The 14,994-nt window shown below is 38.5% G+C and overlaps 1 protein-coding gene across 1 annotated transcript in view; it reads left to right on the forward strand.

Moving 5' to 3' along the window:
• The first annotated feature begins 1,477 nt into the window (after positions 1–1,477).
• EFCAB2 (EF-hand calcium binding domain 2) overlaps positions 1,478–14,994 on the forward strand; it is a 17,263-nt gene continuing 3,746 nt past the window's right edge. The window contains exons 1-4 of the mRNA XM_072410446.1: positions 1,478–1,528; positions 8,454–8,538; positions 10,071–10,143; positions 14,043–14,122. Of these exons, the coding sequence (XP_072266547.1) occupies positions 1,504–1,528; positions 8,454–8,538; positions 10,071–10,143; positions 14,043–14,122 (263 nt within the window). The 5' untranslated portion in view covers positions 1,478–1,503. The remainder of the gene's footprint in view (positions 1,529–8,453; positions 8,539–10,070; positions 10,144–14,042; positions 14,123–14,994) is intronic.

Consider the following 14,994-nt stretch of genomic DNA (forward strand, 5'->3'; position numbering starts at 1 on the left):
GTTACGGGCCATCATGAAGTTTTTGTTTCTCCAGGGAAAGTCAGCAAAGGACATTCACACTGAGATGCACAAACACTGGGGGAGAAGTGTCCTTCTTTTCCCTGGGAAACAAAAACTTCATGACGGCCCGTAACTCCAACAACGTGAAACTTTCTTGTGCCTCTGCCATCACAGCTTCTCACTAAAAGAAAAAACAGTTTTAAGAATCGCAAAGACCTTATATTTGTGCCCCCACACTCACACAGTTATATGCCCCCACACTCATTTTTCTATTTCACCTGGAAGGGGGCAAAGCCAGGAACTTCTCAGCACCCCCTCGTATTAATAGATATGTAGAACTTACAATGTTTTGGTAATTGTAGCTGCTATTGGCTTTACGTGAATTGGTCACGGACACTTTTCTTTTTTTCTTTGTAATGCACATACACAGCATATTGGTTACTGAGGGGTAATAAATGCACTGTGAAAAGTTGATTACTGGAGAGATATTGGATATAATGTGGCTTGCGGTCAACGAGGGCTCAACAGTATTTGACATTCAGTATTTTTTACTTGCAAATGTTTTGGTTGTGCTACTTATAACCTTAAGGACCACCAGCTTGCCTATTTGGTTTCAGTGGGATTCTGTTCACACTTTTTTGATGGATGATTGGTGCAGTAACAATTAAACCTTCGTAATGTACACGTTTTTATACTGCGGACAGTTTTGACTAGTACTTCACTGGCCAGTTACTCCACTTCACTGCGGCTACATGTGATGCGGTGCCATTCATTGTGAATGCCTCTAGGATGCATTTTTGTTACAGCAGTTAAGATATTAAATAGGCTGCCTTAGTGAAACACATATAATCACATTTCATTAAACATACTCCCAGGAAGTGCGCTGGAGTAAATGGGCACTTGGGGTTATTCAGATTGGTGAATTACAGTAACAATAAAAACATGCGTTACCACAATGTAGGGAAATTTACTAACAATAAATGGCACCTGAAAGCCCCCTGCCAGTTGACTAGAATGAACATACTGCATACTGCAACTGACTCAACTAAAAAACATTAAAGTCTAACAAAATTGCTGTGCATTTCTTAAACACATCACATGTTAACATGTTTTAAACAGCTGAAAATTCCCAAATGGGTCCAAAGTCATGGTGTGTGGAGCTGTTATATTAAAAATGGTAACCATTCTGTCATTTATTTATCTGATCAGCATGCTTTTAAATCTGCCCCAAATTTTTTCCCCTCCATTATGTACACAAGCTTGCAATCTAGTGCTGTGATTAAGACCTGCAATGCCTCAGCAAACAAATGGAACTTTTTTTTTTTATCCTGGCAAGAATAAATTCTTGTAGCAGCTAAGATACTGCTCGTGCGATCGTGGAGCTGCAGCTATAAACCCAGCAAGTAGATGTACTAAGGGCAGGATTCCCCATACAAAGATGGCGGAAACGCGACACGTCCGTATATAAAGGTCACGTTGCCATGGTAACTGAAGTTAACAAATATGGCTGAAGAGAAAGAAGCTGCTGGTGAGTAAAACTAGCATTTCTTTAAGTAAGGCAATTTACAAAACTTCATTTTTGAACTGTAATGACGTTGTGACAGTTTAGCGCAAGGAGAAATGAACAGTATTTACTTTGCTCATTGTTTTAACTCGTGCAAGTTCTGAGAGGAGGTTGATTACTCTTTGTTGTTTTTTGTATGCTTTTGTTGTTTTTAATAATTTGTTGTTGTTTATATTTTAATTATATCTATATATATTTTTTATGGCTTAACCACAGTAGTTGCCTTTTAAACTAAGTAATATACATATTACACAGTATCTATATAGCGCTGACATATAACGCAGCAGTGTACAAAGTCCCTAGTCATGTCATTAGCTGTCCCTCAAAGGAGCTCACAATCTAATGTCCCTACCATAGTCATATGTCATTAATATAGTCCAAGGTCAATTTTTTAGGGGGAAGCCCAATAAACTAATTGGATGTTTTTGAGATGTGGGAGGAAACTAGAGTACCCAGCGGAAACTAACGGAGACACTAGGAGAACCTGCAAACTCCATGCAGATAATGTCCTGGCTGAGATTTGGAGCTGGAACCTAGCGCTGCAAAGGCCAGAGGACTAACCACTGAGCCACCCTGCTGCCCATATAATTTTCTTTGCTAAATTCGACATAAGAAAGCAATTGTTGCGGCAGTGCAGAGCCTCCCGAGATACCTACATCACGCATCCTGCTCTTTCTGCACATATCCGAGATCTCAACATGCACGAAAGGAGCAGCCAGACCCTCCCAGGGGCATTTTTTACCAAGAGGAAAGAGATGACGATCTCACGCATGCGCATCCCCTTCACAGCAGCTACGTCACACGATCTCGCACTTGTGCAGTGTGAGATTGGGTGATGAAGAAAGAAGATCAAAGAAGAGGACGGAAGAGAAGACAGAAGATAGCGGTGCCTGGCACTTCCTCTGCTCCGCGATAAAGAGAGGAATTCCAGGACGACGCAGGACCAGATTGCAAGAAGGACCAGCGCCATCGAGGGATCTGCGGGAATAAAGGTAAGTGTCATTTCTTTATTTTTAGTTTAGTTGGGTTTTAATACTTTAGTTTGAACTCTGAGCAGGATCTCATAGCCTCAGTGTTCAGGCCTTCCATCTCATCATCTCAGATTCTGTACAAGGTGGCCACAAGATGGCTAAAGATATTAAAAACCCACTAGAAAACAGGTGCAACGGAGGATACCAGGACGACGTGGGACCCGATCCAGGAAATGTCTGGAGGGATTGACGGATCTGTGAAAGTAAAGGTGAGTTTTTTTTTATTTTTTATTTTACTTCCGCTTAACCAAATATTTACACCAATGTTTCTCAATCAGGGTTCTGTGAAACCCTAGGGTTCCTCCAGAGAATTTTAGGGGAGCAATAAGCAATTTGTGCCACTCAGGTCAGTTTGTGTGACACCAATAATGTTTTGGCTATCTGTACGGGTGACATTCTTACCATTGGGCAGCAATGTAGGAGGCATTATTCCTACTGAATACCACACTGATATATTGTGAGTTGTGGATATAATAACTATAGTAAGGGTTCCCTGAAGACCTAATGATTTTTTAAAGGGTTTCCCATGTTATGAAGTTTAAGAAACATTGCTTTAAACAGATATAAGATCTTTATTTTTAGCCATGTGTCATTAATTTTTTAAATCTATAAGGCTAGGTACACACGTGCAATAATTATCGTTGAAAAGAAACGACTGATCATCCAATAATCGTTAACAAAAAATCTTTAACAATAAAGTGCACAACGACTGGCCAACGACGCCGATGAACGAGGACTGTTGCTGAAAACGAACGACCATCCTGGTGAATGTGATTGGGTGATGATCATTCGCACTCTATTGTGTGTACGGTCCTTTAGTGGTTCTTCAGTGGTCCTTCGTGGATTGTTCTGCCATACAATTTCTCCTTTACATTTCACTTCCTGCGTCGTTCAAACGATCATATCTAGTGTGTACACTATTGGTGGATAATATTTGAACGATCATATTGTTACAGCATGTACAGACTTGTGCACAATACAATTGTTCAAAATGTTTGTGCTAATTTTGTTAATCTGTTGTTAGTCGTTAGTTTTCTAATGACACATATTGCACGTGTGTACCTAGCATGTGTACATGTATACCTTTCTTATATTTAGTTTAAAAAGGTTCGGTTATAATAAAATACAATTTCATGCCCTGGTTGACTGGACAAAATGTCCCCATACCCCTTTTACTAGACATAAATCATATTTAATCATATTTATTTACATAAAATAGTAACTTACATAAAGAGAATTTTGTTGCTATTTTGTGTCATTAAACATAGAGTCCAGAACACAATTACTGATGTTATTAAAAATGTTATACAAAGTCAATTTCTCCACCAAATTTTAGGTTTAATAATGCTAAAATTTAGTCCATCAAGTTCAACCACTAGGGAAATAAACATATTCCAGATAAAAACCCTATAGACACAGTTGATCCAGAGGAAGGCACTGGTTCAATTTGCTATAACGGGAAAAAATTCCTTCCTGATTCTATGAGGCAATCTGATGTTCCCTGGATCAACAGTCTCTGTGAAATATTCAGAGTTCCGGTTGCATACCCCCACCATTAGGTTCCAGACCCACAAACTGTATGGATATACTCAATGAAAAACTCTGTACAGGATGAATGGTGTGTGGATGATAAAGAAATACGTTCAGAAGTCTGTTTGCAAGTGAAATTCATACTTCTGTTTTGCCTTTTTACCATTCAATTCTCAATTTGCAACTTAAAAGAAAATAACAAAGACAAATGTAGCAACAGTGTAACTGTTTACCTTGACAATGGTGGCTGGTTTTCTTCTTTTTATATGTATGAACTGTTCTGTGCCTTTTCACATATAGACACACCCTTATGTATATTCAGAGGCAAAGAGTTTTCTGTTTTTAGGTAAATAAATGTACAAAGGCCAGATACAGAGAGGCCAGAGCATTCACTGTGTGTGAAAAGCTTTACTGACACGCTATACTAGACATACATGTGTATAGTCCTTTTTTCAAGTGTCCTAATAAATGAAAAAGCACAAAAAACAAACCATTTTCCTAACTTGCATGCCTACATGACCTCAGACCACATTACAGGAAATATTTATTTGTTTATAACAGATTACAACAATAATTTTATGAAGTGTGCCTACTGCCAGGTGAACTGTCAGTTTTGGCTGCAAAGATAATTTAATAATTTAAGTTCTGGATCCTTCTTTTGGATCAGAGCAAATTTCCACAGTGGATCTGTTGATTTGGCCATAACTTTGTCATTATAGCAAAGTAATACATACATACATATATACATACTTTGTTTTTGAGGGATTTAGAGACAAACTAGGGGTTGTTGACAAAAAGTTAAAGACACTCGCACTGCAGCACTAGTTGTTAACCAACATCTGCAAATTTGACAGCTGGCGGCAGTGAGCAATATTCATAGCGCTCATTTCCCAATTCTCTATAGAACTGCTCCAGGAGAAGCAGTCAGTCTCCTGAGAGGCAGCAGGTCACTGGCATGAAAAAGTGATAAACACACTGCAACCTCATGGCCAGCATGAACATAGTGTCTGACTCACAGAAACTTCAGATATTGGACTTAATGTATTAAAGTTCCCCAAGACTGAAGAAAATAGACAATCACGGACATGGCTGGGTTTATACTTTTTGCTCCCCTAGGCCAGCTAGATTATGACGCCCCCCAACCAATAACAGACATTGATGCTGACACACACAAAATACACCATTAATCTGTTACACAAGAACAAAAGGGAGCAAAAGAAGATAGAAGGTCAAGAGAGAAGATGGAGAGAGACAGGTAGAGGGAAGGAGGGAATGGGGAGACAGAGAAGTAGGGAAGAGAGGGTTAGGGGACAAAGAGGAAGAGAGAGAGAAAAAAGGGGAGAAGGGGAGAGAGAGGAAGAGCTATGTGCATCCTGTAATGTAGAGCTATCAGCCAGCAGCAGCAGGCTCCAGTTCTACAAAAAATGCTGTAATGCTGCCCCTAGTGGTCATGCTGTCCTAGGCCACCTAGGTGGTTTCTTTGTGGAAAATCCGGCCCCGATCAGGGAGAACACCGGTGATCCGGCAAACCTGAAATTGATTCCATATTTCATATGTATTAGTTGGCAAATGTTTTCAATCCTGGACCAGATCCATTCAAGGTTTGCTGGTTCCTCATGTTCTCCCATGATAGCGTATCTTCTCCAGTCCCGGTTAGCTTTGATAAATCAGGCCTATTGCATAGGCAATCCTAGTCAATCTGGCATTTCCAGTAAATGTATGTCAGTGCATTGTGTTTCTATAACGCACTGCTGTGTGCGTTTCTCTTCATTTCTGTGCTCTACCCCATTTAATGTAGTAAAAAGGGTCACTATCACATCACACAGCATTTTCCTATATAGTTATATATAGTACATGGCAACCATGTTCATTTCAGTGTTTTTTCTAGTACAAAGCTGACAAACTTTTTTGCAAATGAAAAACCACCACTACACACAGTTTTGCATTAAAAAGTTTTAAACAAAAATAAAAAAGGACATTAAATACATATTATAAAACTAGGGTTAGACAAGGTATAAACAGAAATACATAGTTTAATTTAGCATAATTTAGCCATATTCCAGCTATCCAGAGTAGTGAAGGTCACACATATTATAAAATAGGGGCCACAACATGTGGTTACATTATGAAGATGGGCTTGCGAGGACAACTTCACTGAAAGGGCTGTGCAGCATTGGGGAAGACCACACCGTGAGTACTGCTGGTATGGGGAGCAAGGTAGGTATTTAACACAGCTTCTAGAACTAAGTAAAGTGGCTAAAAAAAAGCCACTCTGGAAAAGTGGGACAATCCCAAATTTTGAATTGCAGAAATAGAGGGAACGTTTTCCAATGGGGACACTTGTTTCTGTGACAAAGCAGATATTTCTTTTACTTAAAACTAGTTTTATTCTTGTTGTACAGGACAGGAAGTAAAAACCTGGAAGGGCTTTCACACCTTTTTACTCTATCCCCTCCCCACAAAAATAACCAGTAGCCCCTGTGTAGAAGATAGGTGTAAAACACAAGGCCCGCGGGCCAAATTCAGCCCGCCTGGCCATTTTATGTGGCTTACGTTAGCTTCCCTGTGACTGTTGTTGTTGCAGGTGCGGAGGAGAGAAAGCAGAGCCTGCTGCAGGTAGGAGGACCTGGCCGGCTGTCCTGGAGCCTGCTGTGAGACAGCACTGCATGGTCAGCCCATTACTGTGCTTTCTATGTACACCAAGTGACAGTGTCTAGTAATGAGCCTGGCCTTTTGACATTTGGCTTTGGTTGACCAACTGGGTACAATACTATGTAGTTGAGGAAGCATTGCTATCCTTTTTTATGTTATTTCAGACTCCTAAACATGGAAAAGCATCCAGGATAGAAAAGATTGCTGAGTTCTGTTTCAAAACCAGATACCATACATATTGCATTATTTCATTTTTATTCTTTGCAGCCTGAATGACCCTGCAATGAGCTTGCATTGCTTCCAGGTGTTACAATGTTTCCCTATATCAAATTTTCCTTATATCATGTCAGATTTTCAGTTGTGTTTGTAATATCCTCCAACTGACCAGTGCCCATGTATTGTCACCCAACTTTTCAGTAACCACCAAAAACAGCCAGGTAGTTACTGAAAATTGCTGGGTGCTGCACTCGGCTAAAAGAGGCTGGGGAGAACACAAACTTTTGTGTGGGCCTGTACAAGGTTGATGATTGGCACAATAATTGTGATCCCTGTACCTATCTATCTGATATCATGTACATGATAATTACCTATATAGCTTTCTATTTGTGCAAAAAGGCTGTCCGTGTACTGGCATATATAACTACAATCTCCATTCCAAGCTCTGTGTATGAAATCTCCTGTCAGCTTTTGTGGCATCTGCACATGCACACAAAGATACGTGTTCTAGATCCATTCCAGGTTTGCTGGATCACACAGGTTCACTGATGAAAGTATATCTTCTCCAGTCTTGGAGAGCTTAAAAAAAATGGGCTCATTGATGGAGCTTTTTTCCCTATAATAGTTTGCACATAAATAAAAATGTTAATATTGGTTAGACCCAAAACCATTATTTGAAAGAATTGCATTTTTATTTAAGGCGTTACACGGCCAATATAATGCTTAGCCAATGTTAACATGCATAATGTAGTGTAATTTCCACAGCAAGCTATACTTGTTAGTAAGTTCAGTATGTGTACACTGTAGCCTCTGTGTGCATATCCACACACAAAAAACATAGTAAATACTGTGAGAATACAATTTAGTTATCCTCACATATGTGGTGCACTGGTGTATGTGAAATTCCTTAATATCCCCCAGGATGAAATTTATGCTGTAGCAAGATCAATTGGTTATTTCCAAATCACACAGTAATCCCTGTAATAGGCAGTTTAAATATTTGCCTTGTTTTAGTATTTTCTTTAAGAATTCCAACACCAGCTAAAACATTTGTTTAAATGAATATTAGGACAAATTGAGAAAAGAGGGACATGAGATCTGAAGGTGCAGTGTAAAAAATAGCAACATGAAGTGCACTAAAAAACAAGGGACAGCTTTGAAGAAGATGAGTAAGGGTTCCACCTAAAGCTTATTTGTTTTTACACAGATTGAGCTGTTGAGCTCTGTAAACAGGCATTTTTTTCCAACAAAGCAGGTAACTGAAGTTTGACAACAACATATTTTGAGTAATGTTCGGATCCACATTAGCCATAATGAAAACAGATTACTGCTAGTATGATAGCACAAATTGTCCCATCTACTATGATCCCTTATTACGACAATTTAAATAACATTTAAGCCAACAGTCACCAAGCTAAGCTGTTTTTTCTAATCTTTTTGAATTTTCTGTTCTCTCACAGAAGCACTCGTGTCAGATTTACAGAAAAAGATCACAGAAGCCTTTGAAGTGTTTGACCATGAAAACAATAAAACTGTTGATGTCCGGTAAGATGACTGACCTTTCTGAACAATGATACAAGTAGAATGAATAAAATGAAACATGAAAATCATTCAATAATGTTAGACTAAAAGATGGAAGTAAATTCATCAGCACTCACCAGTGATACAAATGATAAAGAGTATATATTTGTTTCTAATATATGTATCTATAATCTATTTATTCATGTTTTTATCAAAGATTCATAGAATGTTTACCTAAAAAGTACATATTTTTTGCTTTGGATTCAAGTAGAAAATCTGTGAATCAATTTATGACTCATAGCTTTTTCTAGTCAAATCCAATGTTAAAAATTTGTAATTTTTGGTTAAATGTTGGGTGAAAACATTTTTCAATAGACCCTAAAGCTACGTACACACGTCAGATTTTTATCGCCCGATAATCGGCATCGGCCAATTATCGGGCAAAAATCTGCCGTGTGTACAGTCGGTGTCGTCCATCGTCCGGACGACCGACCTGCCGGATCCACGGACGATGGACGACAGCCGATCATAATGAAAGTGAAGGGGAGAGCGCGCAGCAGGGTGCCGCTCCGTCGCTCTCCCCCTCCCCTCTCCATAGAGCATGAACGGCGCTGTATGTACAGCACCGTTCATGCATCGTGCACTCCCTTGTCGTTGGAAAGGATCGTGAAAGATCCTTTCCAACGACAAAAATTGGCAGTGTGTACGCAGCTTAAGGGCCTGATTTAATAAAGCTCTCCAAGGCTTGAGAGGATACACTTTCATCGATGAAGCTGGGTGAATCAGCAAACTTGGAATGGTTTTCTTCAAAGTCATTTGTTATTTGCTAGCAAATGTTTTGAATCCTGGACCAGATCCATTCCAGGTTTGTTGGATCACCAAGCTTCACTGATGAAAGTGTATCCTCTCCAGCCTTGTAGAGCTTTAATAAATCAGGGCCTAAGAGTGAACCTTTATTTATGTGCTAGATTCAGCCAGATTATAATAGTTGCTATTGCTGCTTTAGTGCATATATGTCAAAGCAACAGGTCAAAGTATTAAACAGCCTGTTCATACAAATAGCTGGGTGGTGCAACCCAACACATTATGGTGTGCTGAAACATGTGTGTCTTGAATAGTACTACAATACACCACACTATGGATTGTACCTTGTTGTGGGTTGTAGTAACCTTTGTAAGATGTGCTTTTTAACATGCATTACTGTGACAAGGACTGGATAAGGTGTAAAGCTGTGTACAGAAGCTAAAATTTCATGGAATATCTCAGGCAAACACTTAGCATCTGTACAGCATTTGCCCAATATCTTTGCATGAATTACCTCCATCCTGCTGGATAACTAAACACAGACCACTAATGACCACTGTTGTTTCTTATGGAGGAGGACAAAGGGGTATGCCTCCTGCTCATCCTCCCTCCTTCCTTTGTAGAATTAGCAGTGCTGTCTGTACAACACTCATTCCCACTGTTGTTGAAGAAACCCAACATTCAACCCAACATTGTAGTAAACATGATTCTATGAATGGATGGTTATGTTGATGCATTTCTTCTGTTTACAGTGAAATTGGAACAATCATAAGATCATTAGGATGTTGCCCAACAGAAGGAGAACTCCATGATATTCTTGCAGAGGTAAGTAATTCCTGTTGGTAATGTTAGTTAGCTTTACTGGCTAGAACCAGGCACCAGGTAGTTTGACTAAATTTGACTTAAATTTACCGTTCTCTTAAAGCATCGTCCTCCTTCTTGTCTTCCTAAATGTGATCTTCGCCACCTTGGTTGGCTAGGTCGTAATGATGTAACTCCTACACAAGTGCACAAAAGTTAATTCATTCTCAGTACACACATGGGAAGCTGGGATTGCTGGGTATGCTGGGTTGTGATCAGGCACGTAGGAGAGGTTATTGCAGAAAGGACATCGCCTGCTCCTTTCTGACCTGCCTGATCGTGCATTTTAAGTGAAACAGTAGTTCTGCTTTAACTCTAAAAGCTGACCCCTGGATTTAACTTTAGTCTTGCACAGATGTACACGCTTCTCTTCTACTGAAATTGCTTAAACAGTCAAAGTCTGCATTAGAAATTGCAGCAAATGAGATGGAGCCCACTTTATTCTTTTCTGGAGAATGTCCAGGATCATCTAGCCCTTTCCTTACTAGATTACTGTCCCTGGCCTGCCTCTTTCATTCATTGGATTTCATTTTTTTTTGTAATGAATGTAGTCATAGCATCATACAGTGTTACTCTGGGCATCCAAATGCAGTCTGCCTAGGAGCGCCCACTCCTCCAGTCTCTCATTCACATATCAAGGCATTTTAAAAGTTGCACAACTCATCCCAATAGCCTATCTACTTCTTGCTAAGGGCTTTTATAAGGAGTATTGAAAAATGATTTAGTAATGTTTTCAGGAAGCTATGTACAGTAATCTGTTGGGCCCTCCTACTATCAATATTCCTTTATTGTATAGAGAAATAGAGAAATATTGTATAGAGACCCAGCATTGGTATCATTGGCTGTAAAATAAAGCATTTAACAAAGAAATGTTTTATTTGAACATCCCATTAACATGTTGATGATGGGGGAGGCACCATATATGCATTTATACTGTGTGTTTAGCTGTTAGTCTGGAGTACTGCATAAAAGCGTAAATCTTTTTAACATTTTATTTCTTATCCCTAATATTACCGATAGCACCTGACCATAAATGGGACCCATCCCTTAACATTTCTGTAGAATTCACATATACTTTTTTTTTATCAAGGAACGTGTCCAACATGCATTGGGATTAATGGTAGCTCTAAAAAGTCTCTGCATCAAGGACCAACACCCTTTTCATGTGCCAATACCAACCAATTCACTAAAAATACATTTTACTGTGTTACATAGCTTCTCCAAACAAATATTTATGGAGCTCCGAAGCAAAATAAGAACTGTATGAGAAGCTTAAAATTGAAACTACCATTAACAAATATTATTACTTCTCTAAAGATTAGTATATGTCATTTATATGTACTATGAGTAAGGTCACGTACACACGTTAGATAATTGTCATTAGAAAACGAGCGAATAATGACAGATCAACGATTATTCAACGAGTATATTGCACGATTCTGTACATGCTGTAACAATATGAACGTTTAAATATAATCCACTAATAATGTACACTAGATGTGATGATTTGAAAGATGCAGGAAGTGACGAGTACAGGAGGAAGTGACGTACAGGAAATATATAAAAATATAAATCTGAATGATACAAAAAGAATGTGTTCACAATCGATCGGTCATTTTGCCAACGACTGTTCGCCATGAAGACTGTTCACTTATCTCTTTCTGCAATATGCCTTTCCACATCTTCTCACGTACACACACATACAGTTATTGGGCAGTTGTGTGTTGCAACGAATGTTCGTTCATCACGCATGTGCAGAACCATTTACCAATTTTTTCTAATTTTTTTCCGATGACATCCCTCGTTCATTGCTGTTGTTGGCCTGTTGTTGTGCAGTTTTTTTGTTAACGATTATTGAACGATCTGTCGTTTATCATATGTTTCCAACAACATTTATTGCACATGTGTACGTAGCCTTACATAGACTGCCTTGACTGGCCAACCTGTAAATATTGTAAGGACCTGGCTGTCTCTGGATTCAATACTACGTCACTGACCTGGCACAAACCTGCAGGGCAAAAAAGTCAAAGCAAAATCAGAACTCATTCTTTTCATACCTGTTATGTGACATGGGACATCTCTTCTTTACGATAAGGATCAGCAATTACAACCTGCATGTTTTTTTAATTCTGGATTTACTTTAAAACTGAGCTTGAATGAGACACAGATTATTGCTTTTTTATAATCAGCAAAATAAAACATTAAATGTAACCTGCAAGCAGGATTACTATCAGCATTTAACTTGGTATCAACCTATTGTAGTCGTTTTATAACAAAACTGAAGCGTGAGAGAAAGATTCAGTACAAATATGTCCTGACAATACAAATACAGTCCCTGACAAGAAGCATGCTGATGAGAGAATAGAACAGAGAGACATAGATATAAGCTCATAATATGGCTGCTTCTCATTTCCCTGCCCAGTAGCAGGCTGGGGTAGGTTCAGGATGACTTGGGTCCATAGGAAATGAGTTAGGCAATGGTGGTCATCAAAGTGGCATTTAGTGGCAGAAAAAAGTAGCAGAGCTGTGATGTGGCTTGTGAACACTTCTTGTTTTATCTGAAGGATTGTAATTAACCCTCCCAGTTCTTACCCTGAACCAAAGAACAACTACTTTTAAAGCATTGAGTGTTTTTCATCAAATTATAGAAAATCAATCACTGTGACTTAAAGTGAATGTTCTACTCAAATAAAAGCCCTGCTTAAAAAAATATACTAGAAAAATACTTAAAAAGTCTTACAGGTGGTTCTTAGTAAATCTCAGCATCCCAGTTGTCACAAGAGGACATGCTGTGCTTTGCAGAAGCATATTCGTACAGAGATGCAGAGATGTACTGCATATGTTTTTTCTTTACACATACTGTAATAGATTAATTTGTGCTACTCCCCCCCCCCCCCCATTGGATTGTAAGCTCTTCTGAGCAGGGTCCTCCCCTCCTGTTTTTATTGTTTATATCTGTCTGTCATTTGCAACCCCTAGTTATTGTACAGCGCCTTGTGGTATGTTGGCGCTATATAAATACTGTTTAATAATATTTATAATAGTAATAATAATTATACTGACCTTACCCTTGTTAATAATTTGTACAGCTGTATTATTGTCACATATCACTATCTACTGGTCAGAAGCTGTAATAACATGTAAAGATGAATAAACTTTGCAGAGAAAAACTAGTTACCTTTCAGTTTATGTTATCATTCTGTCTCATTTAAATGCACACACCCGCAGAAGCTTTCAGTGTTCTCTCCTTGCACAGGCTGTTCTAAACTTGCAAAGGCCCAATCATAAATGCAGGAAGTAGTGATCTTGGCAATTGGGTGTAAAGGGAATAAAAGCTGGCATATAGGAGGGCACTTTACACTTGCTAGTTACACTGTAAAGGACACTTTCATCTTTGAATTTGTTCTTTACTAATATCCATCACTACCTCAAAATGCAGGCAGCCTGGATTTATCTCACCTTCAAGCTCCAATCTTCAGCCTCCACCCTCATGAACTCAGATTTTGCCTCTTCATTCTAGTTATGTATGCCAAGATCACTGCATATATATCCGTATATATCCCAGCTGCATACACTCAGGGGAGTGTGGGGACAAAATTACCAAATATATAAACGTGCTGACTACATTTTTTAACTCATTCTGCAATTCGAGTTATGTTTGCCCTTTGGCTTACATGTGGAAAGCACATGTGGTATAAAAGTTAATTTATACACACCTAAGCCAGGTTAGGGAACCAATCAGTAACTGCCGACATGTCTTAGTTTTTGTTTCAGTTAACCACAGATTTGCTTTAAAAAAGTTACAACTGTAGTCAATATGAAATCCTTGTCATAGATTGCACTTTCTTATCATTACCATCTAGGTGGAAGAAGAAGAACCTACAGGGTTTATTCGCTTTGAAAAGTTCTTACCAATGATGACAAAAATATTGCTGGAAAGAAGGTATGATATATTTCTACTTTTCATTGTATGTGTTTTTTTATTGTGCCTTGTTGTAGAACAGTAAAGTTTTGTTGTATTGTAAAAATTATATTTCTTTTTGTATATTTGTAGTCATATCTCATTATAACATACACAGGCTATGCTTCCTGCTTTAAAGTTTTGCTTTACTGCACCTTTTTACAAATGCATTGGTCAAATGACTTTAGCTGATATACTAAGGCAGGGAATTTTAGCAAAGTTGGATCTTTCTAACATTATATATTGTGTTTGTAAATTTTATGTTGGGTGCACTTAGGATAAGTCTACACAGATTGATTTCCCCAATTAAATTCAGCGTTTAAAAATCCATGTTTGAAATTCTAATGCATTCCAATAGGCTAGTCTACACCAGGGAGCAGCACATTTTTGAGTGTTAAAGAGAACGCTTCTTGCTTCCTGAAATATATATATATACATATATATATATATATATATATATATTTATATATATATAGACAGGGATCTCATTATTGTAGTCCACACAATTCAGGCTTATTGTACAAAGTTGTGATATAATTTTTAATTTACAAATCCCCTTCTACTTATGCCTTTTGATTGGGTTTGGTCTGTATTGACATGATAGCACAGTTGCTGCAGATTTTTTGGGCTGGCACATTCCTGATGTGAATCTCCTGTTCCACCATATCCAAAGGGTACCCTATAGGGTTGAGATCTAAAGACCATGAAAGCCATTTGAGCACAGTGAACTCATTGGGCCTGATTTATTAGGCTGGAGAAGATACACTTTCATTAGTGAAGCTGGGTGATCCAGCAATCCTGGAATAGACTCCCTTCAAAGTATTTTGCTATTTGCTAGCAAATGTTTTTATTCC

This window comes from Pyxicephalus adspersus, chromosome 4 (assembly GCF_032062135.1).
Source record: "Pyxicephalus adspersus chromosome 4, UCB_Pads_2.0, whole genome shotgun sequence".
NCBI lineage: Eukaryota > Metazoa > Chordata > Amphibia > Anura > Pyxicephalidae > Pyxicephalus > Pyxicephalus adspersus.